This window comes from Vidua chalybeata, chromosome 6, assembly GCF_026979565.1.
Source record: "Vidua chalybeata isolate OUT-0048 chromosome 6, bVidCha1 merged haplotype, whole genome shotgun sequence".
NCBI classification, from domain to species: domain Eukaryota; kingdom Metazoa; phylum Chordata; class Aves; order Passeriformes; family Viduidae; genus Vidua; species Vidua chalybeata.
Window position 1 is genome coordinate 61,723,736 of NC_071535.1, and position 25,736 is coordinate 61,749,471.

A 25,736-nucleotide genomic window follows, 5' to 3' on the forward strand; every position below is an offset into this window, starting at 1 on the left:
TCCTACAACTAGTGTTTTGAACTTACTGTTAATTGTAAAGTGTTTACAAGAAGAGTGCTATTCCTAATTAACCAATAGTGTAAAGAGTATTAATTAATGGCCAGTCAAGTCCACCTTTATCATAACTGTCTATTAAAAAAACGTGTAGATTCTAATAAACTCAACATTTTACCTCCTACAACCTTAGAGTATATATGTGGCTCTATTTACCCATCCTCAATACAACAGCCACCCTGGTTCACGTGCACAAACTCATATTAAGAACAATATGAATTATGATTCATAATGTGAATAATAATAATTCAGGTAACACATGGTGCCTGCCAGTTTCCTTCTTTGCAATAGTGTGTCATGTTTAAAATAGTGTGTCATGTTTAAAATGGAATTGCATCCCATCCCTTGGAGAGGGTGTTCCTTGCAGGTCGGGAAGCAAAACGACTGGGTAGGCTGAGGGCAGAGTTTCTGACTTTGCACTGTGCACTTGACCTGTGGCTTAAAGAAGAACACTTGTATTTCTGGAGCTGAAATTTCAAGTAGCCACTGTGCCTTAGACCAAATATGTACTGGGGGGAAAAGAATCAGCACCAGCCTCGAGTGGTTCTTTGCAAACACCCTGGGCTTAGTCCTGTGGGTATCTAAACGCCGAGTATTTGTTTGTGAAACATGAAGATAGGTTTCAGATTTAATAGCGAATTCCAAGGAGAATGAGTTCTCAAAATTTTATGGAACTTCAGGTCCACTTGCCTGGTTTCCCTATTACATAAGAGTTATTGTCTATGTGGTGAATGTATCATCTCCAAGAAAATATCATGTATTATGCAGATGAATTTTGTACATTTTATGATATTCCAGATATGATTCTTAATATAAATGGGCATCAGAAATGGAACACATGCTGCAGCACATGGTTATGCAATTCTGTTTTGGCAGAACCCTGTGACCTCGGTCCCTCTGATCAGAATTGTCCTGATTTCTGGGGAAGGTGGCATGTCAAGTGAGAGCAAAACCAGTGAAATGTCATCTGTCCTGGAGATCTGCTTCTGCTTCTTTTGGGGGGTGCATTTTTTCCCACTGCATTTTGGAAAAACTGTTTTCCCGTTGAAACAAGGGCTAAAGCCTTCTCTGTGGTTCCCATCCTAGAAGTAAATCCAGCACAGTTTATGATTCCTGCAGTTGAATTGAAATGATGGGAGGGATACCACGCATTAATTTAGCCTCACTCTTGCTAAATATATCAAAATGTGTATTTTTCAAACCTCATCGTCCTTAAATTAAAATTGGATCTAAACTTGGGATGCCAGATTGTACTTTCTGAGTGTATTTCATGAGTTGGTGTTTGGATAGCTTATAGTAGGGAAATAAAAATTCTTTCAGTGTAGAGATCTTATTGGCTTACCCTCATAGTAGGTGCAGTTTTGCCAGCAAATAAGTTCTGTCAGGGTGGGAAAAAGACATTATTTATAGCAATCCCCCAACAACAGCAGCAAAAGAACAGGGGGAAAGTGCTTCTTAATCAATTTTAATTGAAACCATACCAGCATTAGAATGGTTTAGTATTTTATTTAAAGGAAACTTCTCTCTGGGCCTTAGAGTGATGCTGATACTGGTGTTGAAACTCTTTTCCCAGTTCTGTTTTACTTTTCTAACCTTTGGAAAGCCACTGGTAGCTAAATTTTAGAAGGTATTTTGTTGACTTAAAAGAAAATTTTTCTGCAGAGGGATGATGAATAGGATTTTCAAAAATGCTCAAGCAATTCTGTTTCTGAATTCCCATTAGTATCAAAGGCAGGGGTCGGGTACTTCAGAAAAGGCCAGCTGACTATTTGCCCCTCAAAGAACACCATGGCAAATCTGGATTTTAGCTCTTTCTGCTTTTATTACTGACCAGAATCTGGGTTTAACAGAGTTTGGAGCCTTAATTAGTTAAGGTTTAAATGGGGCTGAGAAGATACATTATTATAAATTCCTTGTAAAGGAGAGTTTTCTTGAATTTGCCCCGATGATGACAGTGGGTAATATAGGTCTTTTCTGTTTAATCTCATAAATCTCACTGGAAGTAAAACAGCTCCAGAACCTGTAATAAAAAGATCCATCATTTCCCTGCAGCTATAATTGTTGGAAGCGTTAGCAGTAAGCTGCTGAGCGCTGCATTGAATCCTCCTGTGGCTTTGGAAATGTAATTTATTTTCTTTTTTTTTTTTTTTTTTTTTTTCCCCCCACATTGCACCAAGACACAATTAATGCCATTTCTGTAATAAATATCAGACCTCTGTTTTACAGCTCTCCAGAACCCTCTGAGGCTTTGGTGGGTGACACATGTACATGGAGGTTTCCAGAGGAGGTGGGGCTTTCCAGCACATTTGGGGGAGTCTGTTTTTGGGTACGTGTGCTTGCACAAATCAAATCTGCCAGGGAGAGTGTGGAAAGGTATTTGCATCCCTTTGTTTTCAGCCAGACAAGAAACCAGATGTTGGCTTGGTGTTTGAGCATGCTGGAAGACAAGTTAACAAAAGCATTAATATGTATGATTTAAACAATTAATGGCCAACTAAAGCAAGACTATATTTGGGCATTAATTTTGTGTATTGAGAGGAAATTAGCGTTTGGCTTTGTGTCTTCAGCATGTGTTGTATCACAAAATCAGCTATGAGCATGTAAATGTTTTCCTGAGAGGGGAACTTAAATGACATTTGTGTTCAGGTTTTGAAGGCTTGTGAATTAGGATATTAAACTTTTGCTTCAAAATGTAGACACATTTACAGTTTGATATAGTCCTTCTAGTCCGTGGCCTTAAAAACTCAGTAGAGAAGTGTGAAGCTGGCCTAACAGCAGTGAGGTTTGGTTTGTTTGTTTGTTTTAAATAGGAACAATTACACATCTGTTACTTTCCTTCCATTTCTTGGATGCTGCTGGGCATGCAGGTGCATTTCATGCTTTTTTCCTTCAGCTGAGGGACTTACTGATAAATGTTAACAAAAATTAGTTGAGCCACAGGTTTCACACGATTGCCCCCATTCCAGGACTTGGGACTGGCTCTAAGAGCAGTAACAAATATCACAAGGTAACAAAGCTGTGAGGTTTGGACACAAACAAATGCATTTACACAGCAGTTTTCACAGAAAAAACTGCCATTCTTTTCTCCTGAATTTTCCATGCCAGAGGGAGCATGTGTAGAGACAGAGGTATGAATTCAAAGAAAGAAAAACCCGAAGATATAGAAAATATGTTGCTTTTGTTTTCCCATTTCAAAAAAATTGTCTTCTGTTGCCTTAGCTGAGGAGGGGGAACTAACAGCACTAAGAAACAAGCTTCTAAAGGTGTTTTTTTTTCCAGAAAATATTTGTATTTTAATCCTAAAATAAACACACCAAGCTAATTGGCTCTTTGAACAAGTATTTTGTTTGCAAATTTTGAAAACAGAAGTAGCAAGAAGAGTATGAAATGATACCAGAGGAAGCTAAACCGTAAATAAATACAAAGATGACTATTCACAGGAAGTATGAGTAGGATGCTTTTAAAAAGCCAGTTTGATGGATATGTTTTAAATGTGTTACTAGCTAGGATGTCTCCAAGTGGCTCCCAAAACAGACTTAAGTGCAACAACGCACACGGATTTTATGTGGCACACAGACGCGAAGCCCGCGCTTAAATGGATGCATAATGAATACTTATTTAGATGTCATGAAAAATAAACCCACAAATTCAGCCACGGCTATCCCCAGTGGAGTAATTAGTGAGATGGAAAGCCAGAGTATGACGTGGCACAGGCTGGGGGGGACGTGGGCAGCGTGGCATGGGACTGTTCATGCGTCTGGAGAGCCTGGGACAGTAAATGAGCTGCTCTGCTGTGCTGCCTGCTGACTTGTTCACCTGTAGCAGAGGCAGCTCGCAGAGTGGTGCCTTGTAAGCAGGAATAGTGCTGCTTGGGGTGCTGGGGAGTGGGGCTGCAGGAGTGCCGGAGTCTCCCCCAGACTGGGGTGACCCCGGGTGGTGGTAAAGTCTCTCTTTTAACCCAGGCCTTCAAAGAAAGACTCAGCAGTCTTCAGTTGTCTGGTCTCAAGGCAGTTTATTGCATGTTATCTCAAGGCACACAGACTCCCTGACATTCTCCCTGACTCCTTCTCCCTCTGTGTCTCTCTCCGTCTCCTTTTGTCTTCGTTTCCTCTTCGTCTTCTTCTCTGTCTCCCCCTCCCAAGGGGCTGGTGCCATCTTTTATATCACACATTACCTATTAAATGTTTATAGTTTTTCCCCAATGCCTATCACCTATATTGAACAGTGACTTTCTACTCTAAACCAATCTGTGAGTGCCAACACCACCAAGAACATGGGGGATAGGAAGGAGAAAGAAGGAGGACAGGGCACGCCCAAATCCCTCCATTTTAGAACCTCTGACCCCCATGTACAAAACTCAGACCCCTCTGTACAAGGCTTAAACCCCCCCTGTACAGCACTCAAAAATCCTTCCTTTCACTTTGTGACTACTTCTATTATAATATCTAAACTTCTGTGATTTCTTGTTCTTCCTGCAAGGTTGGTAAATTGTTCCATGGGTCAAACTCAAAACCACAGGGGTTTCTGGCTGCCTGCCAGGGTCTCAGAGGCTTCTGCCCTGGACCTGGAACATCCCAGAGTGTCTGAGGGACCCCTTGGGTTCTGACACAGGAGGGGTGTGCAGCATCTCTTTGTGTTCTGTCCCTCGTGGGTGCCGCGCTCCTCTGAGTGATTTACGCCCTGTTAGCAACTGGGAGTTTTTGCTGGCTTAGTGTTCAAGATTTTTACTCCATCTTCAAGGATGAATTGGTTTCTTGGGAATCCCTCTCTGAGAGGGGGTTTGGAGTGTGCATATCTGAAAATCTGAGAGAGCAGGGCAATGACCAGTCTGTGGGGTTTGGCTCTCCAGCCACAGGCATTCCCAGGACTGGCTAACCCACCCCTGTCAGATTAAGTTTTTTTCTTAGAAATAGAAGAACTAAAAGACATTTAAAAAACTTTTATTTTATTTTCAATCTCATGTAAAAAAAAAAAAAAATTATAATTTACACTATTTCAATCAAAAACTATTTGTTAATTACAATACAATATAAGCGCTTCTTAACTTACTGATTTAATCACACTATACTATAAATGTTTTAAAACTAATAATCTGAAATTCCCCCTCATAAGTCTTATTACAATGCATCTTTCATAGTGCTATTTCTCTAAAATATCTAGTCTTATTTACAAAACCACCCTTTAAAACTTCTTTCTAGTTCTCTCTCTCAACAACATCTTTCTTACTCCATAGTATTTCTAAATCAGCATTTCTTACCTCAAAGTTTGCACACAAATACATGCTATCTAAACTTTCTATTAAACTTCAAAAACTCTCTATAGATTCATTTCCCACACACCCCAAGACCCTTATTTTCAGCGTTTGAACTTGGCCATGCAGAATTATCCTCCACAATCAAAACTGGCTCCTTTCAGGGAGATGGTGCTCGGGTGTTTTCTGAGTTTTTTTTTTTCTGAGTTTTTTTTTTTTCTGAGTTTTTTTTTTTCTGAGTTTTTTTTTTTCTGAGTTTTTTTTTTTCTGAGTTTTTTTTTTTCTGAGTTTTTTTTTTCTGAGTTTTTTTTTTCTGAGTTTTTTTTCTGAGTTTTTTTTCTGAGTTTTTTTTCTGAGTTTTTTTTCTGAGTTTTTTTTTCTGAGTTTTTTTTTTCTGAGTTTTTTTTTTCTGAGTTTTTTTTTCTGAGGTTTTTTTCTGAGGTTTTTTTCTGAGAGTTTTTTTCCGAGTTTTTTCCGAGTTTTTTTCACAGCAGGGTCCCAGTGTGGCTGCAGCTGTGTCTGTGGGAGGGCTGCACTGCCCTGCCTGTCTCAGAGGAGCTTTCCAACACTGCTGATTTATAAGACATCCTTGTGAGTAACTGGTGTAGGCTTGGGCTGAAATGCACAGTTAACGTGTCTGCTCTGTAGCAAGACATCCTAAATCAAATCCTTTGCCCCAGTGTTGCATCAGGGATGGTTGAATCAAGTGACACAGGTTTTTATGTTGTTGGAAGGTAAATGTGAAGTTTATTATACATCACATTCTTTTTATAGACAGCCCTGAGAAGGTCTGACCTGATTGGTCCTCAATTAACACTCCTCACATTATTGGCTAATTAGGAGCAACACTCTTCTTGTACACATCTTAAAAGTAAACAAATAAGTGCAAGGACACATGTGGGTTTTATGTGGCACACAGACTGGAAGCCTGTGCTTACATGGGTGCATAATGAATACTTATTTAGCTGTCATAAAAAATAAACCCACAAATTCAGTCACAGATATCCCCAGTGGAGCATAGGCTGATGAACAACGCCCGGCTTGTGCACATCTTACAAATAAACAACAAGTTTCAAACACCAGTCGCAGAGATTAAGGATTCTTTTAATTCTTTCTCTGAGCTGTCTCAGAACTCCCCAGAGCGATGCTTGGGAAAGTTTTATCTGGCTTTCTCTCTGCCCAGACTGTCAGCATCCACACCCCTGCACATGTGCAAGGCCCAAGGTGCTCATTTTTAGAGAGTTCCTGAATTCATCCCCTGCTCCCTTGCTGTTCAAACCCCCCCGATACGGCGTGTGTCGCTCATTCTTGCTTATTCCATCTCTCACTCCCCAAGCCACGGTGGAATTTGGACGGGTGGGGACAGGGAGCAGCCCAGGGTGGAGCAGTGCCTGGGCTGCTGTGTGCACAGCTGGCAGGGCAAGGGGCAGCACTCAGCCCCTGAGCTGCAGGGACCCAGCCTGGGAGGGGCTGTGGGAGCTGGGGCTGTGGGGAAGGGGCAGCTGAGCGAGCCAAAGCAGAGCCTGGGGGATGCTGTCCCTTCAGGCACCGTGGGAGGAACTGCAGAGCTGAGCTTTGTGCCCGAGGGGCTCCAGGTGGGAGCCTCTGCTGGTGAGGATTCATCTGATGAAGGTTCTGCTAGAGGAGTATGGTGTTACACTGTCCCTTCTGATTCCTGAGCCCTTGTCACAAATGCATTAAACGTGGCAGATCTTGCATTACTGTCATGAGCTCACAGAGCAGCCATTGCTCAACTGCCTTACGGGATTTTGTTCTTACATAAACTTTTTATAAAACAGCCAAGTGCCTGATTTGCTAGGGTGCAACATGCCTCACGTTGTTTCCTATTTCCTGATCACTGCATTAATCCTAATATATGAACATTTAAATTATTCTGAATATCTCTTATATCTGGATGTCTTACTGCATCTTTCCATGAGCACGCCGTTCCAGGTGCAGTAATCACAGGGTCTGTGAAGTGTTTCAGTCTGCCATGTCAAGAAGACTGAAAAAAACCAAATTGTTGGTGGTGATGGAGAGTGTCCGAGTTAGCTGGATGCGCTGTGTTTGCAGCGAAGGTAAAGAAATAAGTTGAATTTCTTAGAAAGATGCTGCTGAATCTTTCTCTGATTCAGCAGAATGGCGGTGGACAGGGTTGAAGTAATTATTTGATTATTTATTATTTTATCTGCTTGAACTGCAGTAAGGGTCAGATGCATAACTGACTGTTTTAGCAATGGCAGTGTGCAGCCCCCAGCTGCTGGTTTGTGAGTGGATCAGGAGGAAGGGTGAAAGATCAGGAGGAAGGGTGAAAGATCAGGAGGAAGGGTGGTGCTCAGAGCCCAGAACCTGTGTGTCACCAGGAGCTGTGGCAGGGCAGTGCCTTGCCTTCAGAGTCCAGTTCTCTCAGGGTGCAGGGGGAAAAGAGACTCATATTGCTGTTTGCCATGCTGCAGCTGTGGGTGGAAGGAAAACTTGAGCCTTTAGGAGTGGCAATAACAGCACTTTTATGAAGTTTCTGTTCAAGGACTGTCTTGAGTATGATAAATTGATGGACTGAGCACAATCAGCTGCAGTATCTCACTTGGAAATACTTAGCAGGCAAGCACTACTGAGCAAGAGAAGGAAGCGAGGACGTAGGAAGAAAGGTTACTTGGCAACATCATAGTGTTTGTAAAGAAGAGAAGGAAGGGTCAGGGACTTAATGAATTTTGATTGTAGAATTTTCTGTAAGTCACGGCACGAATGGGAAAATCCTGAAGCAGGTTTCAGTGTCCTGCTCTACTGCAGAACAGGGTTTGTTTTGGCTGCAAGCTGCAGAGAACAGCAAATGCATCGCTGCTGTGTACAAACAAAACTTGGGCCCCCCAGGGCAGGCAGTGCTGCTTTAGCTCAAGCAGAGATACTCTGAACAAGTTCTGTGGTGATGATGAAAGCTGGGGGTCATTTTTTGTGCTGTCTGGAGTAAACAGGCTGGGAAGTAGGGAAATGTTGATTTGGGGACCCCCATATTTTGGAAGGAAGGCACCATGTAGAAAAGCACTGTGGCCTCTGATTGCAGTTCTGCCCAGCTTGCCAGTGCAAATTCAATGGGTAAATTAATTTTTCTCTGGAATAATAACCTTGTTAATTTTAGACCTTTGTTGAGGGCAAAAAAAAATTCCATTGATTGTTGGATTTTTCTCATGGGTTTCTGCAGTAGTATGAGTTTCATGGCTCAGGGAATTGTACCTGGTACAAAACCAAACCCCAGGAAGAGTTATCCACCAAATTCTCTGCTCTCCAGTCCAGCTGGCAGTAGAATCTGTTTTTAAAGTCAGCATCATCTTTGAGAGCCTGAATTTTGCAAATTAATTCAGGGGCCCGTGTCAACGAGGTATGGTACTTTTATAGTAAATACAGCTTGATTGGAAAGACCTAATTATGGTACCTAGGAAAAGGCACTCTAACAAATATTAGTGCTTCCCCCACTAATGATTTAGCTGTGAATAGTCTAACAAATATAATAAATAATTCATATAATATATTATAAAACTGAATTATATATTATATAAAAAATAACATAATATAACATAATATAACATAACATATAACATATAAAATATAACATCACTAAAATAACATAACATATAACACAATATAATACAATATAATGTAATATTAATACAATATAATTTTAAAATTCTAACAAAATTAAATTCTATCTCAGTAAAATCTTGTTAGTAAGTGCATTCACAGGGCCAGTTTTCCACTGGAGACCAGGACATAAACATATGGAGTCTGATTTCTGGGGCCACTCTAAAACTCCCCAGGGCAGGGAAGTGATTTGCACCCTGGAGGATGCTTCTGGTCTTTCTCACCTGTGCAGGGAGCTGAAGTTCAAGGCACTGGTAGAAGTTTTCACACGGTAAAAACTAAATGCTAATTCAGTTTACAGTTCAGTAAGCAAAATAAATACTTCAAAAGTCAGTATTTTCTTAAGGTTTGTGCTTTATTTTCTATTACTGACCATACATCTCATCCTAGCTCTGGGGACTGAGGACAAACAAACTCACAGTGATATCTAGTGGTGCTTCTTCTCAGTGTGGAGAGCAAAACTAATAAAAAGGGTTTAATTTTATTTTTGCTTTCATTTTTGAATGCCTCTTGTGCCAGTTTGTCCAAATAAGTCTTAGAACAGCATTATTTTTGGATGCTTTAAAGTAGCTGGAGCTTGGTTTCTCTAGCCTGATAATTTGAGATGTAAATGGACTGTTATTCTGACAAAACTCCTAAATACCTCAAAGTTTCTAGCTGAAGCTAAGCTCTAACCATGATCAAAGTGGCACATCAGTGGAATGAGCTGAAGTTTTGTGGATTTGGGATGGGATTTTCTGTGGCACTAATCTAGATGCTGTGCTATTCAAGTGTTGAGCAAATCAAATTATGGTAACTCTGCAGAGAAATAATTGCTATTCCAAAGTAGGCAATGGGTTGCCTTTTGTATTTGAGTTATTCTGTTACAAATTAGAGCTTCTAACCACTAAGTATGCACATTTTGATTACCTATTTTTTTTTAATCTATTGTGCTTAAAAAAAATATTAACCAAAAACCAAATGACCAGACTTCCATGATGTAATTGATAAAATCAAATTAGCAATTATAGCTTGCCAATAACCAGTTGAACTAAATTTTTAGCATTGTTGGCTACAGAAAAAAAGTTTTATACGTGGTTGCTTAGTGTGGTAGCACATCAGTTCTGACTCTAGACTCTGGGAAGACGAGCTCAGGATTTTGTCTGAGTTCAGGAAGCTGTCACTAGACTTGGTTCTGCAGTTTCCAGCCTCCATCAAAGCACTCCTGAATGTACCTTATTGTGTGTAAAGAAACACTCTGCCCTGGGATCTATAGGAGAACCTATGCCCTTGGACAAAATCAGCTGCTAAGCTCAGGTGAGAGCCTGTTCCTGGCCCACCTGGGAGGCCTGAAATTCCATGGCCCCTGTACCTGTCCGTGTACAAGGATGCAAAACACCTGAATTCAAAGCCTCCTAAATCCATTTTTCCCCGTGTTCAAACACACTTTAGTACCACAGAGTGGCTGCATGTTGCGCCTGTTTCAATCTTCCTTTCCTTACCAGGTAAGTTTTTAGCGGCACCGTGTTCCCTCCTGGGTTTTGGGCAGTGCCGTGTGTCGGGGGATGCGTGCCTGCTTTGGTGGAGGGAGCTGCGTGCTGATTTCTGCAGTAATGGATGTGGGGGCTTTAACCCTGTGACTGTTACGAGGTCTCTGTGTCTGCTTTAGGGTCGACCCTATCCCATATGACACTCCAAAGCCAGCGGGCCACACGCGCTTCGTCTGCGTCTCGGACACGCACTCCAGAACAGATGGCATCCAGATGCCCTACGGGGACATCCTGCTCCACACGGGCGACTTCACCGAGCTGGGGCTGCCCTCTGAGGTTAAGAAGTTTAATGACTGGTTAGGTAAGGAATTACTGCGTTTTGCTGACCCCAATTAACCTCTCCTGTCCGAGCGTCACTCACCGCCTGCTAATTGAATTAGGGCGCTGGAGAAATCTCCCCCCCACCCTTCCTCCACTTGTCCTCGTGTGATGTGCTGCTTCTAGCCTCGCTTGTTAATCATAAATAATAATAATAATTCTCTTAATTGAGACAGATTTAGAGACTTTGCTGCATTTTCTGCATTGCCTTGGGGAAAAGGTTCAGTCAGTGCACGGCAAGAACTGCCGGGAGTGCTGAGCAGGTGGTGGCACCTGGTGCAGGGAGATGATGGAAGTCCTCCTTCCCTGATTCCCACAATTCTGATTGTGGCACAATCAGTCACACTTTTGGAAGAGTATTGTTGTTAAAAAAAAAAAAAAAAAAAAATATATATATATATGTGTGTGTGTATATATATGTGTATATATATATGTGTATAAAAATATCTATATGTATAAAATATATATATTTCTTATATATATATGTATATTTCTCATATATAAATATATTTCTCATATATATTTATTTATTTAATATATATTCTTCACATATATATTTCATATCTATAGCTATAATATTATAGATATGTAATTGTATTTATATCTATAATATTAATATACAAAATACTTTATATGTATTATATATTCTATATATAATTATTATATAGTATTAATATATTAGATAATTGTACTATGTGATATATATTGTATATTATATTATATATAATATATATTAATATATTATATATTATATATATTTAATATATAATATATACTATATAATATATATTATATACAGTATATTTTATATATAATATATCAATATATTAATATATATAATATATTATATATATTATATATTGTATATATATAATATATATTATATATATAATATTTGGAGAATTTTTGGGGGTGATATTCACATGCTTGCCCCTTTGAGTTGGAGTAGTGGTATTTCAACTTTGATCAAGGGCAGTCAGCATCTCTTTGGTAGAATACTGTCGCTAGGGAGAGGAAAAAAAAAAGACCTCTATTCCCAGAGATAAAGATAATTTTAAAGCTAGATAATGAAAACCTTTACCTTTAAGCAACTCATCTTTAAAACCATACCCATTAGTGAACACGGCCCATAAACAAAGCTTATAAAAAAAATTTATATCAATAGAAGCAATTTTGCAATTATAAATTTCCCCAAGCATATACTATTCATAAAAGAAACACAAAAAAACTTTTCTTATAGAGAAGCCTCCATATCATTAACAAAAAAGACTTCTCTCCCTAAGTAAACTAAAGAAAGATTATTCTAAAAGTAGTAAATTAACTAAAATTTTAGGTTTTGTTTCTTTACATTATCAGTAAGAAAGAATAGGTTAGAGAAAAATGAGAAGTGTCCTAAAAGTTTTGTTCTAATTTTTATTAATTTTTTGTTTAGTTACTATTAATCAATTTCTCTTTATCCTCTTTTAAAGTTTTAAACCTACTTTACCTTTCCCCTAGTCCTACCTCACAACAAGAAATAAGAGAGTACATCCCAGTGAATGCACCAGTGATTAGCCAGCACTAAACCCACCACACTCATTAGTACATTAACCAAAAAAAAATCTCAAATTAGCAAACCAAACCCACTACAAATGCCTCTCATATTCTGCTGTGTTTGACAGCAGTGCCCTGACAGCACGTTGCTGGAATTGAGGGCAATTAAATAGCAACAGCAGGCAGCCAAAAGGAAGGAGGGGAGCTTGTGTGGGATGCTCCTGCTGGAAATGCACTGCCAGGTCACCTCCTGCTCTAGAAATACCCAGAGCTGATTTTCAGGAAGCATCAGAATGAATTGACAGCGTTATATAAAAAGTATTTCGAGGCACAGCTTTGTTGTCAGGTCTTACTGCACTCTCTCTTGCCTGCTGGGTGATGGCAGCGTCTCTACATAATTTATCTTATGTATATTGTACATATTTTATCATTTGTAGCATCTCCACATCATTTTATTGCACTGGAGTTCCTTGGCTGACCCTTCAAGAGATATGTAAGGAGCATCTGGTTTTACAAAAGGGATTTTTAACTGGAAGAACTTCTGCATTGTCTGTCTTGTCATCCTTCTTTGGGCTTTCTTTATACTCTTCTTTTTACCTGACCTCCTCTGATTTCCACACTTCCTGTTTGAATGAGTGTTTTTCCTTCTCTCCTATTGCTGTGCACGTGGGAGTGGGGCTCTCTCATCATATCACTGCAACTTAGCTGTATTGTTCTTATTTCTAGAAAGTGATGCTAGGTTTTCTAGGCTCAAAACTACCCTTTTTCTGTGCTTGTAAATGCAGCTCCAGAGGAGGAATTGCCTCTTGGAGAGCACAGATCTCCCTGAGTGCATTGCTGGGAGCAGTGTCTGGCCACCTGAGCTCCTCTTTGGCCCCTGAATAATTTCACAAACTTCACAAATGCTCTTTGGGTACAGCCAGAGCCTGTGGCCAGTGCTTGGCTTTTGAAAACACTCAGGGCTGCAAAAAGCCAGCCCAAATAATGTGCCAGGGAGCTTTCACCCTTCCGTGGGGAATCCTGGAGTGTTGGCATTGCTTGCACCTAACAGGGGCTTCCTGATGCTTTTATTTTAGCACACAGGTCCTTGGATTAACATGCCCAACAGAAGAATTGCAACCCTTTGGATAGGCTGTGCTCCAGCCTCAGTAATTTGCCAGGGGCCTTTCCTAGCATGTGTGCATAGTTCTTGTGAAGACAGTATAAGGTTTATCTGCAAAAGCAGATTTTGCAGGCAGTTTCACTGAAACTGGAAGCTCTGACTGTGTGAGGGCCTTTCATATTTCAAATACAAACAAAATAGTTTTTTACATGCAGAGAGTCCACTTGCATTTTCTCATCTATCTGTCTGTCTATCTATGTATAGATAGATAGATATATATATATATATATATATAGATATACAGATATATATAGGTATCTATATATTGATATATAGATATATATTGATATATAGATATGCCAATACCAGTTATTAGGTTCCTGGCACAGGGCAAGCCAGCAAATTGCTTCACCTGTGGGAGTGTTGGTGAACACTTGCTTGAGTGCAAGTATTCCTCACCAGGAACCAAAGCACCAAAGTCAGGCACGTCCTCTTGCCTCTCTTTTCAGACTCCTCTCTGCAAAGTGTGTTAATTTGTGTTTTACCATTTACTGTGGTACTATTTACTGTGTGTGCTGTGAAGATTTAATACCTTCCAGGATGTGAGGTGATGACGTGCAGTAGTTAAAAAAAAAATACATACCAGGAGCAAGCAGGGCTCCTTTTGCTTCCTCAGTAGCATCTTTTTTCACCATAGTTGATAGGAACCTTATTCCAAAGGTGCACAGTGAGAATCAAATAGACCAATTGCAAGGTGGTCCTTACAGAGAAAATGTTTTTCTGTCTTTCCTGGCTCTGGTTTTCTCCACTGGCAGCTGTGTTGTGAAGCTGCAGTGAAGACAAGGCATCTGTATCATTTATGTCATGAGGGAGGGAAGCCAGATCAAAGCTGGGTTTCATTCTGCAGCTTATCTTACCCACTCTGTGGTAAAAACCAGGCTCCTGCTGCCTCCATTAGAATTACATCATGGCATAACTAAAACACAAGAACTGTCCCTCATTTTTCCTGGCAGTAAAGCCAAGGGGAAAGTTGAGAGATGATTATTGTGAGCTCCTGCCTGGCTTGTACTTCACTGGGTGTTAGATATTCCAGTTATACAGGGCTGAGAGCACTGCTTAAAGCCCTGCCGGGTTACATTTTTTGAGTCTTGCATCCTTTTACAACAATTTGGGTCTTTCACCTGGGAAAAATGTTCAGCATCTTGCCTGTCCATTTCATCAGCACTCATCCTTCTCCCTTGTCTCCACAGCCAAGCCATGGAGCTTGCCTTCCACACTCCCTTTGCCATTCTCCCAAGTTCTCAGCCCTTCCAGCAACTTTTGCTAGTTCAATGCTTTTTTCCCTTCGGCTGTTAGGTTTTCATTATTGGTTTTGCATGGAAGTCATCTGGGCTTATACATTGAATAACCTCTGTGGTCACTTAGTGATTACATGCGCTGGCTGAGGTAATTTATTCACTTTGTTTTGGTGTGAACATGTCCCTCGGGCCTTGTAACTGCTGTAATCACTTGACCTTAGGGACTGTTAAATGCTTTAAACACAGTTATTTTAAATTTATAATTGTTTTCATTAAAAATCTCTTATATTAACTAATTTTGCAGTAAACACAGCATTATGTGCTGAGGAAGAACTGAGAGATGTTATTCTGTGCCAAATCTATTTTGTACTGAATGCTTCAACTTGCTATTATTATCTCTGTTCATATTTTTCCCATCCATTCTCATTCAGTCATATATGTGAAATGAAATAGAAGAATATCTAATTATAGCTCTGTCTTCATAGTGCAATATTTCCTTTTCTGGCTGATGGGAAGTGATTGAATAACCCATAAGAACTGAAGGGAAAGCAAAGATAAATTCAGGCAGATAGATCTTTAATGAGTTGATATGTTTGTTTTGCTCAGTTACTATGGGCCTGATTGTGCATATCCTTGCTTGTGTGAATAATTTGAATTCAGTGTAGAAATTTCTCCCCAACAGCCCATTTTGCACTTTTTTGTTTAGTGGTTATATCACACTGTGTTCATTTTTTGCTTCAGGTTTGTTTGTTTTTCCCCCATGCAGGGTTTCTGTTATAAAGAATATCACTGCATGAGCTAGGCAAAATCTTGCAGTGGTAGACTTGGATAAATTCAGTAGCTGATCTTGCTGCTGGGTATTGTCTGTGGAGCTGAAAGTTGAATTTAGTCAGGTTTTTCCTGAGTTCTTCTAGGATTTGGCAACTTGTTTCATGTTTTTTAAGTCTTGCTTTTGTTCCGAATGTTTATTTCTTTTAATTTCTTTGGGTTAATGACTGTAAAAACTTAGTGAATGGTTTAGTGGCCAAATACACATGGATTTGTACTGGAGCAAATATTCCTTCACCTGTAATATGTGCTTGCCTCTAGTGTAAACATTGTTGCTAGAGCTAAAAAAAAAACTTTTTTTTTTTCCCTGTGCTGTAGTTCCTTGATCGTGTTACTTAAGTGAGAAGAAAATAATGATTTTATAATTTTAATGCAGAGGTTTTCTTGTTATGCTCTGCATATGTGGATGTGGTCCTCAGCAAAGTGTTGTCAATTATTTTAAACTTCATTTTTGTGTGACTATTAGTAATTGAAAATAGCAGCATCACCTTGGAATTGCTGGCTGTTACGTGGAATAGATGGCAAAATGTAAACGTGGTGCTGCTCTCAGAACTATGGACAGACACTTGGTTCCAATCTTCATTTAAATTTATGCATTAGTGCTGTGGGAATTTGAAATTATATTCAAAACTGCTAAGCCAGACACCTGCCAGAATGTGTTTGATAGTGAAGATAGCATAATTCAGTTTGGGGAAAAAAAAAAAAAAAAAAAAAAGAACTGTACCAGAATAGTATAATAGTAAGATCAAGCTCTTTTCTTATCACTGTTTAAAAATGCAGGGTCACATTCCACTTTTATCCTTTCTCAGTCTCTCTGGTCTGGCTTAGTTATCTGGCTGCATCTCCTCTCCAGGCATGGCTCATTTAGGGTTTCGAGTGAGTGTGTTCCTTTTACTGATGTACACTGAGGACAGTTTCAGTGTGATGAAGCCTTTGTTCTTGAGGGCTTTTGCTCCGTTAAAGTATATTTCTGATGTGAATTATGTTGGCATCTGACATCACACTATTTTATGTAAGGAAAAAAAAAAAAAAAAAACAAACCAGTGAGTTCTGAATTTCTCCAGATTCAGAGGGGTATTAGCTTAAAGTATTCTGGGGTAATTTAGAACCAGAAGGAAGCTTGTGAATATTTTAAAGTTAAATTATGGCAATAAAAACAAATCTCTTCCTTTTTTATAAATTGATTTATTTCTGATTTGTGTTTTTACCATCTGGAGCATATTTTGAACTCTATATTGCTCTGCTTGTTACGGCTGGAATGAATAATTGACTAAACATAAAATACCATTTTGATGAACAAAACTCTGAGCACTTAAAAAAAATTGCATTCATTGCAAGCGAAAGGAAATGCTGAGGTGGCTTTAATCCTCTAAGTATGTGTGAGTTTTGCACAGCTGTTCTGGGAGAGAGGGAAGCAACTCCCTGGAAAATCTATTAATCCAATTTTGGAAACAGCTCTGTCTTCTGTGGTGGCCCTGGTGAGAAGCTTCAGACACTGGGGTGGGATGGAGATATTTTATTTACAGGGTGAGCTGGTGCTGAGGGCTCGTGGGTTTTTTACTGATTTAGTAGTTCTCTGGGTTGTGCATCTCACTCTGTCTTTATTCCATAAAGTTTTAAAAATCTTCTTCCTAGTTTATTTTGGGTTTGTTGCCATATTACTACTTAAGAATATTTCCTTTGCTTTTGTTCTAACTTGGAGTATGTTTAATGTCATGCTTAAATTCCCATTTGTACTTAGTTTTCAATTCCCATATGGCCTGCCTGAATTAATAATCAGCACTCAGCTTTTATTTGCATATACCTTTGAATGATCTGTTATTACTAATTTTTATCTTTGCTTTTTCTTCTCAAAATAATAATACAAAAATATTTTGAATGTTTCATTTTATTCTATTTATAAAGTAGTGGGGAAATACAGCCATATTGATTTTTGGTAATAGGCTGAATACTTTTTCCTGTTGCAGCAATCTGTAGTGCAATGTGAAAACAAAAGTAGGAAAAAGTACAAAATTCTCCTTTTGGGCCAGGGTTGTAGCTGTTTCTTCATGTTTATCCTCTGCTCTGGGTCAGATATGAGAGGCTTTGTGGGAAGCAGAACCCCAGAAGTGTAACTCAGAGGGTAAAATAGAAGCCATTGGATAAAATGAATGTTGAGGTAGTAAAACTTCCACTGACTGAAATGGAATTTATGCCTGAGGAGCAGTGTAAGATCATTCATATCTGATCAGTTCTTTCTTGTCCTGCTCTTGTTATTCCTGGCAATTCTTCATAAAGAGATTCCACAAAAATCCATTTTTGCTATCTCCTAATGGTCTGTAGAGAAACAGAGGGGTTTAAAACTGTGTTTGCTGCTAAAGTGTAAAATTCTCTTTACAGATTGCCACGGTCAGTCAAAGCAAATATAAAGGTGTTATTTGACAGCCATTAGAAAACTTGGCTCAGGTAAAATGTGCTTTCAAAGAGAATAATGTTCTGGAGTGAGTGGCTCTTTATAAGTTTAAACTAATATGTTCATTTGGTAATTTTCAATGACAGAAAGGAGCCAGTGAGCACTGCAGAGTATTGCACAATTCTTGAATGGATTTTCAATCACAATAATTGCTTGGTCATTTCTTGGATCTGCTTCCCTGGGCTGCTAATGTTGTCTTAGAAGGGGGGAGGGGATGATCAGGTTTCTTAGAACAGGCTGTAACCAAAGCAAATTTATATAAAAAAAAAAACCCCAAATAATTCTTCCTTTCAATTCCCCCTTTCCCGCAAATCCACTTTGAAACAGAAAAGAGATTTATGGTTGTTGCATTGAGCAGGCATGGAACAACTAATGCCACTCAAATAGAAACTTTTATAGACATTTTCATCAGATTCTTCCTCCAGTGCTGCTGCCACAGCCACATATTGTAATGAGAATGATTTCAGTGGAGAGCAGTGGAGGGCTGGATTCTTTGTACACCATCAGTTAATTCCTTCACTTGCAAATTTAACGTTGCATCAAAAATACAAAGTGCAGAAGTACTGCTCCCCTACATTTTCACACCGTGCATGCCATATTAACAATAGCTAATTAAAATGAGTCCTTCTGTTAGCAGAGCATCACATTCCAGGCTGGGAAGAACAATGGTTTAGGGGTGGAGGAGTTGCTTTGAGCAGAGAGGGGTTGGGGCTGGGGAGAAAGCACTGCGGATTTTAGTATAATGTGAAGTGTTCAAAGAAATTTTATTTCATCATAAAGATTAGCAGGCTGTGTAATTCAATTTAAAGCTGGTTGGTGGTGTTCTGTCTATTACAAAGCTTTTTTCTTCTTTTTTTTTTTTATTGCCACTATTTTTTTTATGTTGTATGTGAGTACAAAACCTCGTAGACAGCAGGAACAATCTTAGGGATTTTGTACTTCCCACCTGCCTTCCTCTTTTCTGTTCTGCATGTTAGGAAATATGTGAGATTACCTTAAACTTGAGCTACAAAACAGTCTATCAATGAAATACCATCCTGGATTTTTTTGGCTTGTATAAAATAATTATTTTTTTGGTGGCCCAACAGCCCCTGAAAGTGAATTCCTGCTAAAAATGTTAGATCGAGAGGATTGAATTGAGCTTAAAACTCAAATGTTAGCATTTATTCACACTGGTTGTGGACTTTACTGTGCTGTAGAAAAGCAACATGCAGCAATTTATGGTAATGCAAGACTAGCAGACCTTTATCTTCCAGTAATTGCCTATACTAGGGGGTTAATAAATGTGCCAAGAATTACTGACTTATTTTTTTTCTTAAAGAAAAACAGAGAGCTGCTTATTGCTGGCTATAACCAGCCTGCGTAGCTTGTTAATTAACCCTCCTGCTGCAGGGGGCTGGGTGCTTGGGCTTGGGCAATTCCTGAATGGGAAGGATGTGTTTTGGCACACTGGGGCTGTGAAAGAGAGACCTGTCTCTCACCCACCCCTGCCAGGCCTGCTAGGAGACCTTCAAACCTGAATTTCGGGAATTCAAACCTGAGTTTCGGGAATTCAAACCTGAACCTAGCTCAAACCTGAATTAGGGAGTAGGTGTTGTAGATGTTGGTGAACTTAATGGGAAGAATGATGATGTTTAACTTTATTTTAGAAGGTTGAATGATTTCTTTATTATAATTACGTTATAATACATTAATATGTTATATAAAAGAGGATATTAACTACTATATGCTACTTTTTCTAACTATTTTATTTAACTAACTTACAACTCGTGACTTTGTTCTCTAGAGCTTAGACACAGGTGGATCTGATTGGCTGTCAGGACCAAACAATCCACCATGATCCAACCAAGCACTCACTCTGGGTAAACAATTCTCCAAACACATTCCACAAGAGAAAAACAAGGAGCAGAAATAGAAATTGTTTTCTCTTTCATTTCTCTCTGTGCACCTCAATAAAAAATCCTGAGAGAGAGAGAAATGTGCTTGCCACAGGTCGGATTTGGAGGGTGGATGTTACGTTTGTGGGCACCACTGGTGGGGAGGAAGAGAAGGGGAGAACCCCTTTCCCCAGAGCTCAAGGAACTTTTGTTTTCCTTGCCCTGCTCTGTGCTGGGCATGGCAGTGAATGGTGGCACCTGCTCTGGAGGGTGAACCAAAACCCTCAGGCAGCACCTCCAGCCCTGCTGGGAGGCTGGGAGTGATGCCTGGTGAAGGCTGATCTAGAACTGAGACTAGAGCAGAGCTAAAGAACAAAGCAGGGATTGATTCAAAGGATCTCCTGCATGGATCCACCTTGGGCAGCACCAGAGCCCAGCCAGGGCTGCACCCAAGAGGAACCAAAATGGTCCCAAAATGCACGAGCGCTCCCGGGGGCTCTCACTGGGATCAGCTCTGCTCCATTTGCACCTTGCAGTTCATTGTCCCATTCCAGCTTTAGCCCAGGCACTCCCATCCTGCTTGTTTTTCTCTCTCCAGCCCACGCTGTTTGTGCTCCTGGGCCTGAGCTTTGGATCATTTGTCCTTGGTGCCCAGCTGGAGCAGGAATTGTTTTGTCTCCTGCTCTGTGCACAGAGCTCCCCATCCCCTCATGTGAAGCTCAGGAGTGCACACTGAAGCAGAATATAATCTGAAAAACAGAAAAGCTGAAACCTGAGGCATCAGGAGGACCCTCTGTGCTCCTCAGCCCGTGGCAGCAGGCTGGGCTCAGGGGAGGGCTGGATTGTGGTGGCCCTGCCACAGCTTTGGGCAGGGAGCTTCTCAGGGCTTGTGGTGGCTCTGGGGCTCAGGTCACGTCAGTGCCTCACTTCACGGAGCTGTTCTGGTCTCTTTTCCTGTCCTGCACCCCAGCTGAGAGGTGACAGCCACCAAACCCTCTCAAAGCAGCACACCAGGGCACAGCAGAGTAAGGAGAGAGGCCATGGAAAGCCAGCACTGGGAGAACAAAGGAACATCAAACTGGGGGTGGAGACTACAAAGAAGAGGGAGACAAATGAGAGCACAGGGACATAAAGTACTGGACCTGTTCTTTTTCACTTGCTTTTTCCAGAGCTTCATCTCTTCTCAAGTTAATAAAATTAGGAAATGAGAGCTCAGGAGCACTCTGTCCTTTGAATTTCCTGTAATTTTTGGTAGGTGAACCATAAAGACCTCAGAATTATGTGCATCTTTTCTAATGAACCAGAAGCTTTCACGTTACAGGGCAGGCTGGGTATCAGAGTGCAGTAGCTCCTTCTCTCTTGAATATTGCCATTACATTTTTTTTGGTGTAACCAGCCGACACAAAGGGCTCTAAGTTTAAAACAGAGCTGCAAATGATAAAGAATTACCCACGTGTCCTTACTTTTCCCTGAGCTGCTCTCCCCCATATGTTACTCTGAAGGCTCCCTGCTCCCTCAGCAGCACTTGGCATTTACCTTCACTACTGAGAGATGAGCAGAAAAGCTGCAAGGCAGGCACGAAGTTTGCTGCAGCTTTGTGCAGGAGATGTCTCCTGAGCATGGCAGGGAAGGAATTTGCTCCTTCTCCTCTCCTTTGTCCCAAGTTTCAGTGGTCTTTGGGAATAAAATAATGCACCTGTAGCCAGGCTTGTGGTCCTGGACTGCTGTCCCCTCTAAAAACCCCATGAGAAATAACCCCACAAGGGCAAGGAGGCTGGAGAGGGGCTGGGAACACAAACCCTGTGAGGAACAACTGAGGGAGCTGGGGGTGCTCAGCCTGGAGAAAAGGAGACCCAGGGGTGACCTCAGCACTCTGCACAGCTCCTGAAAGGTGCCTGTGCTCAGCTGGGCTTGGGCTCTGTCTCCAGGCAGCTCTGACAGAACCAGAGTACTGTGCCAAGGGAAATTTAGGTTGCATATTTGGAAAAAGTTTTGCACAGAAAGAGTGATAAAGTTCTGGAATGGCTGCCCAGGAGGTGGTGGAGTCACCATCCCTGGGTGTGTTTAACAAAGCCTGGATGTGGCACTGGCTGCCAGGGCTGGGTTGAGGGGCTGGGGCTGGGTTGGACTCGATGCTGTTGAAGGTCTCTTCCAACCCAGGGATTCAGTGAATTCAGTGAATTCTGCAACCCACACTGCACAGAAAGGCACTCCCCATTTGCTGTAAATGTACCAATTTACAATCCTGTGCCATTGGCTGCAGTGGGAAGGGCAGGAGGGGATGCCCTGCCGTGGTGGGCAGCCAGGCTGACAGGGGCAGGGGAAGGACCAGACACCTCTGCTTTGGTGTTGGAAGGGGTCTGGCATTGTCCAGCTAGGTGTGGAAGCAATGCAGCTCCTCACAAACTGCTTCCCTGAGACCAGCTGTGAGAACAGTGATGCCTGCCTGTGAGGTGAGAGGGCAAAACCTGGGCAGAAAGGAGAATAAATCAGGATTAAATTGTTACCTTTGCCTTAAGTGACTGAAGTAGCTGCTCTCTGAACGCTTTGTGCTGATGACCAGCTCTGATTAACTGTAGTTGCTGTGTTATTCAGCAGGATTTAGCCTGCATGTCGTGGCTTTTTACAGCAGGTTTCTCATCCTATGTTTTGTATTAAAGGCTGGAAAAGATGGCTAAAATGGGTAAATCAAGAGAGACCCTACTCTGCAGAAAGCACGCCAGGTGAAAAATTGCATGCTCCAACAATTAACCGTAGCGTTTAATTACAGACAAATATTTATTGGTGGACCAGAATTCCCAGTGTCCTTCTCTGCTCTGAGGTGCAGATGCTGCATCACAGAGATTTTCAAGCACCTTGTGGAAATGGTGCTGTAAATTCAAATTCACAACGATAAGTACTGTAAATCTCACACGTTCATTTGAAAAAAAAACATTTCACTGCTAGGTTAGTGGCTTACAATTATCCTTACTGAGGAGCAGAGATGGCAGCAGCAGAGGGCCCATCTCCTTGTGACAGGGACAGGAAAGATCAAGTGTTTTACCCAAATTCTGTCACAAACAAAAGCAGGCAAACTCTCTGCTGCAGAATGGAGTTTACATTGCATGCACTGTTTTTAATTTTTTCTGTTTTGTCCTGCTTTTGGAAGGACAGTTAGGAGGCATTTCAGTTTTCCGCAATGAAATTCAGAGATGTGGATTCTTAAAAAAAGTTCAGTGTGAATTTGGCCGCTCTGCTGTGAGGTCCTGGGATGCTGCAGCACAAATTGCAACCAGTGGACTGGAAATTGGAATTCTGCAAAGGCAGCAGAAAAGAGGAGGTGGCAAGAAGCAGTAGCAGGGGTGAGACAGAGCACTCAGAAATCACTGGTGCCAATGTCCAGAGTTACCACTCTAAGCCTTTATCAGGCTTCAAGCTTCCTTTTCACTCTCCTTTTAGTGTTTAGTGCTTGTCCCCTAAACTCAACAAGGAAGGGATCTGTGCCCTCCTGCTCGGGGAGTTCTGGAATTCCCTCCTGCTCGGGGAATTCTGGAGGGCCAGGAAGAAAACCTGCATAAGAGGAATTCAGCTGCTTGCAGTAACACGATACAGCTGGAGTGATTTGCTTGTCCCTCTCAGTATCTAAGGGACCTCTCTGTGAGCTGGATTCCTCAAAAGGAATTTCCTTAGGGGGCTCAGGAGATTCCTGGTATCCAAGTTCATCTTGGAAGACTATGAGGGAATGTTTAGCTTTATTTGGAATAATAAATTTAAACACGGGGTTCAGAAAATGGTGCTGGAGGTTCCTAAAGACCTGAGCTGGCTGTAATTTCTGTTTGCATGCTCTGTGCGCTTCCTCTTTGAGTTCTACCCTCCATAAACAGTTCCAAAAAGGCCCTGGGTGGCTCTGGGGCACACAAATCCTTGCTGGATATTGCACTCTGGAAGTGGAGTTTAGCTCAAGCTTTCAGTTTCTGCCCTTCCAAATTAGAAAAGGAAGAAACATTTCCCAACAGGCATCAGTGTTGTGAAAATATGTTTAAAACTTACCTTTGAATATCAAACTTGCTTCTTATACTTGAATGTTTACAAATACAAGGCTTGGTTCACAGGGTAAAATCTCAAGAGCAGCTAATTGCTTTAGCACACTGGTTACATTCTCAGAGTTATTAAAAACCTGTGGTCCTGCTTTTAGGCAGTAGCTCATGCTTTTAAAGCCTCTGGGATACTTAACAAAACATTTTAACTCATTTCTTCTCTTTATTTTCCTTGTGATTATTCTTGCTATCCCTGCTTTTATCTTTCCTCTTACCATGATGGGTATTTATCCACGTAACACTGGTGCTGACAGTTGGTTAATTATGAACCCAGCATGTTTTATAGTTTACCAACAATATGCTCAAAAAGAATAATTTTAAAGGAAGGATTTCAGTTCCAGGTATAAAATCAAGAAGTTATGTAGAATATAACGCATCACAGAAAGAGAATAGTTTTTAGAAGCTTCTTGTTTGTGTATGTTGAGAGTTTTCATAAGAAATGCTCTGAATGCCTTCCTGGGGTACAGAAAAAAGGAGATATTTGAAGGGATTTTTTTTTTCAGAAATACTGACTGGGCTCTGCCAGGCCACAAGACAGAGGAAGGTGATACCCTGCTGCTTTGTGCATTTGTAAGTCTCAAGAGAGTTTCTTCTAAGAATGAGCAAACAAATGATGGGAACTAGCTCAAAGACTTGGGGAACAGGAGAATGTTCTGGAGATCATCTGTTTCCCTGGCTGGTGTATTTATTTATTCATATTTAGATAGGTGGGTAGGTGCTGGGAGGGTCCTGACAGGGGGGGGTGTGTTGGTCAGTCCTGCAGGTAGAAAGGGAATTTCTGCTGCTTGTTTAAAGGTCTCTGTCAGTAAGGTAGAAGAATTTGGGGCAGAATCTAGATCTGGGTCCTGCACTCGTAATTCTCATTTCCTTCACTAAGCAGTGAAGAAATGATGTCAAACCTTGTTTCTCTTTTAAATAAAGATTTCACTTTTTCTGGAAAATTTCGTCCTTTAGCTTTCCCTGGCCTTTTGCAGTGTGAAAATCCATGTACATTAAAATGCCAAGACATTGTCTGTGATAATTACGATTAGCTTAATTACTTTCTGTATAATTGTTTCTCAAGATGACCTTCTTTTTGGTGGCTTTTATTCATTTATTTTAAGGGGGGGGGGAAGACTTAATTGGAATTGTAGATGACAGATGTAAAGGGTATGTTCTGGGAAATAGGTCTAGATCTGTTTGTGTCAGGCAGTGGAAGCTGGTTCTTATATTCTTAAGATTCGTGGAGAAAAGTCATTTAAATTGATACAGTATGTGTGTGCACAAGGTAATATCAACAACCAATATATTACTTCAAAATCTGGTGAATTTCTTTATGGAGGATTAGGTTATATAGTGTGGTGGGCTCTGAAAAGAAAATAGAATTGTGTATTGATGCCTTTAGAAATATTATTTGAGGGCAATAAAATGTTCTCTGAAATTCCCTCCTGAGTGGAGAAAATGGAGTTTGTTTGCAGTAATTGCATTTTCTAGCATTTGCTTTCGCACTTTCCAATATGAGTTAAGCCAGTTGGAACCTGTGATTTTGTTTTGCTTATTGGCAAAAGCACCATGTAAATTGATCTGTGATGCGTTTATGGAGAATGCTTTGAAATTTTTTGAAAGGGAGATGCCTTTCTCTTATTAGATTTAGATAGTATTAGGGTTCATTTTTATGTTTTAGCCTAATGCAATAGTAACCAAAACTGTTTCTTGTCAATTAAGTCTAAATTAAGTCCAAGAAGGCCATTTCTACTTAGCCCTACTGGCACTGTGAAGGCTGAGCTTAAGTTCCAGCCTTGG

At 40.6% G+C, this 25,736-nt stretch overlaps 1 protein-coding gene across 2 annotated transcripts in view; it reads left to right on the forward strand.

Moving 5' to 3' along the window:
* The window catches only part of MPPED2 (metallophosphoesterase domain containing 2), a 112,767-nt gene that overhangs the window by 28,175 nt on the left and 58,856 nt on the right, over positions 1–25,736 (forward strand). For both annotated transcript variants that reach the window (XM_053946836.1, XM_053946837.1), the window contains exon 3: positions 10,590–10,771. In XM_053946836.1, the coding sequence (XP_053802811.1) occupies positions 10,590–10,771 (182 nt within the window). The remainder of the gene's footprint in view (positions 1–10,589; positions 10,772–25,736) is intronic.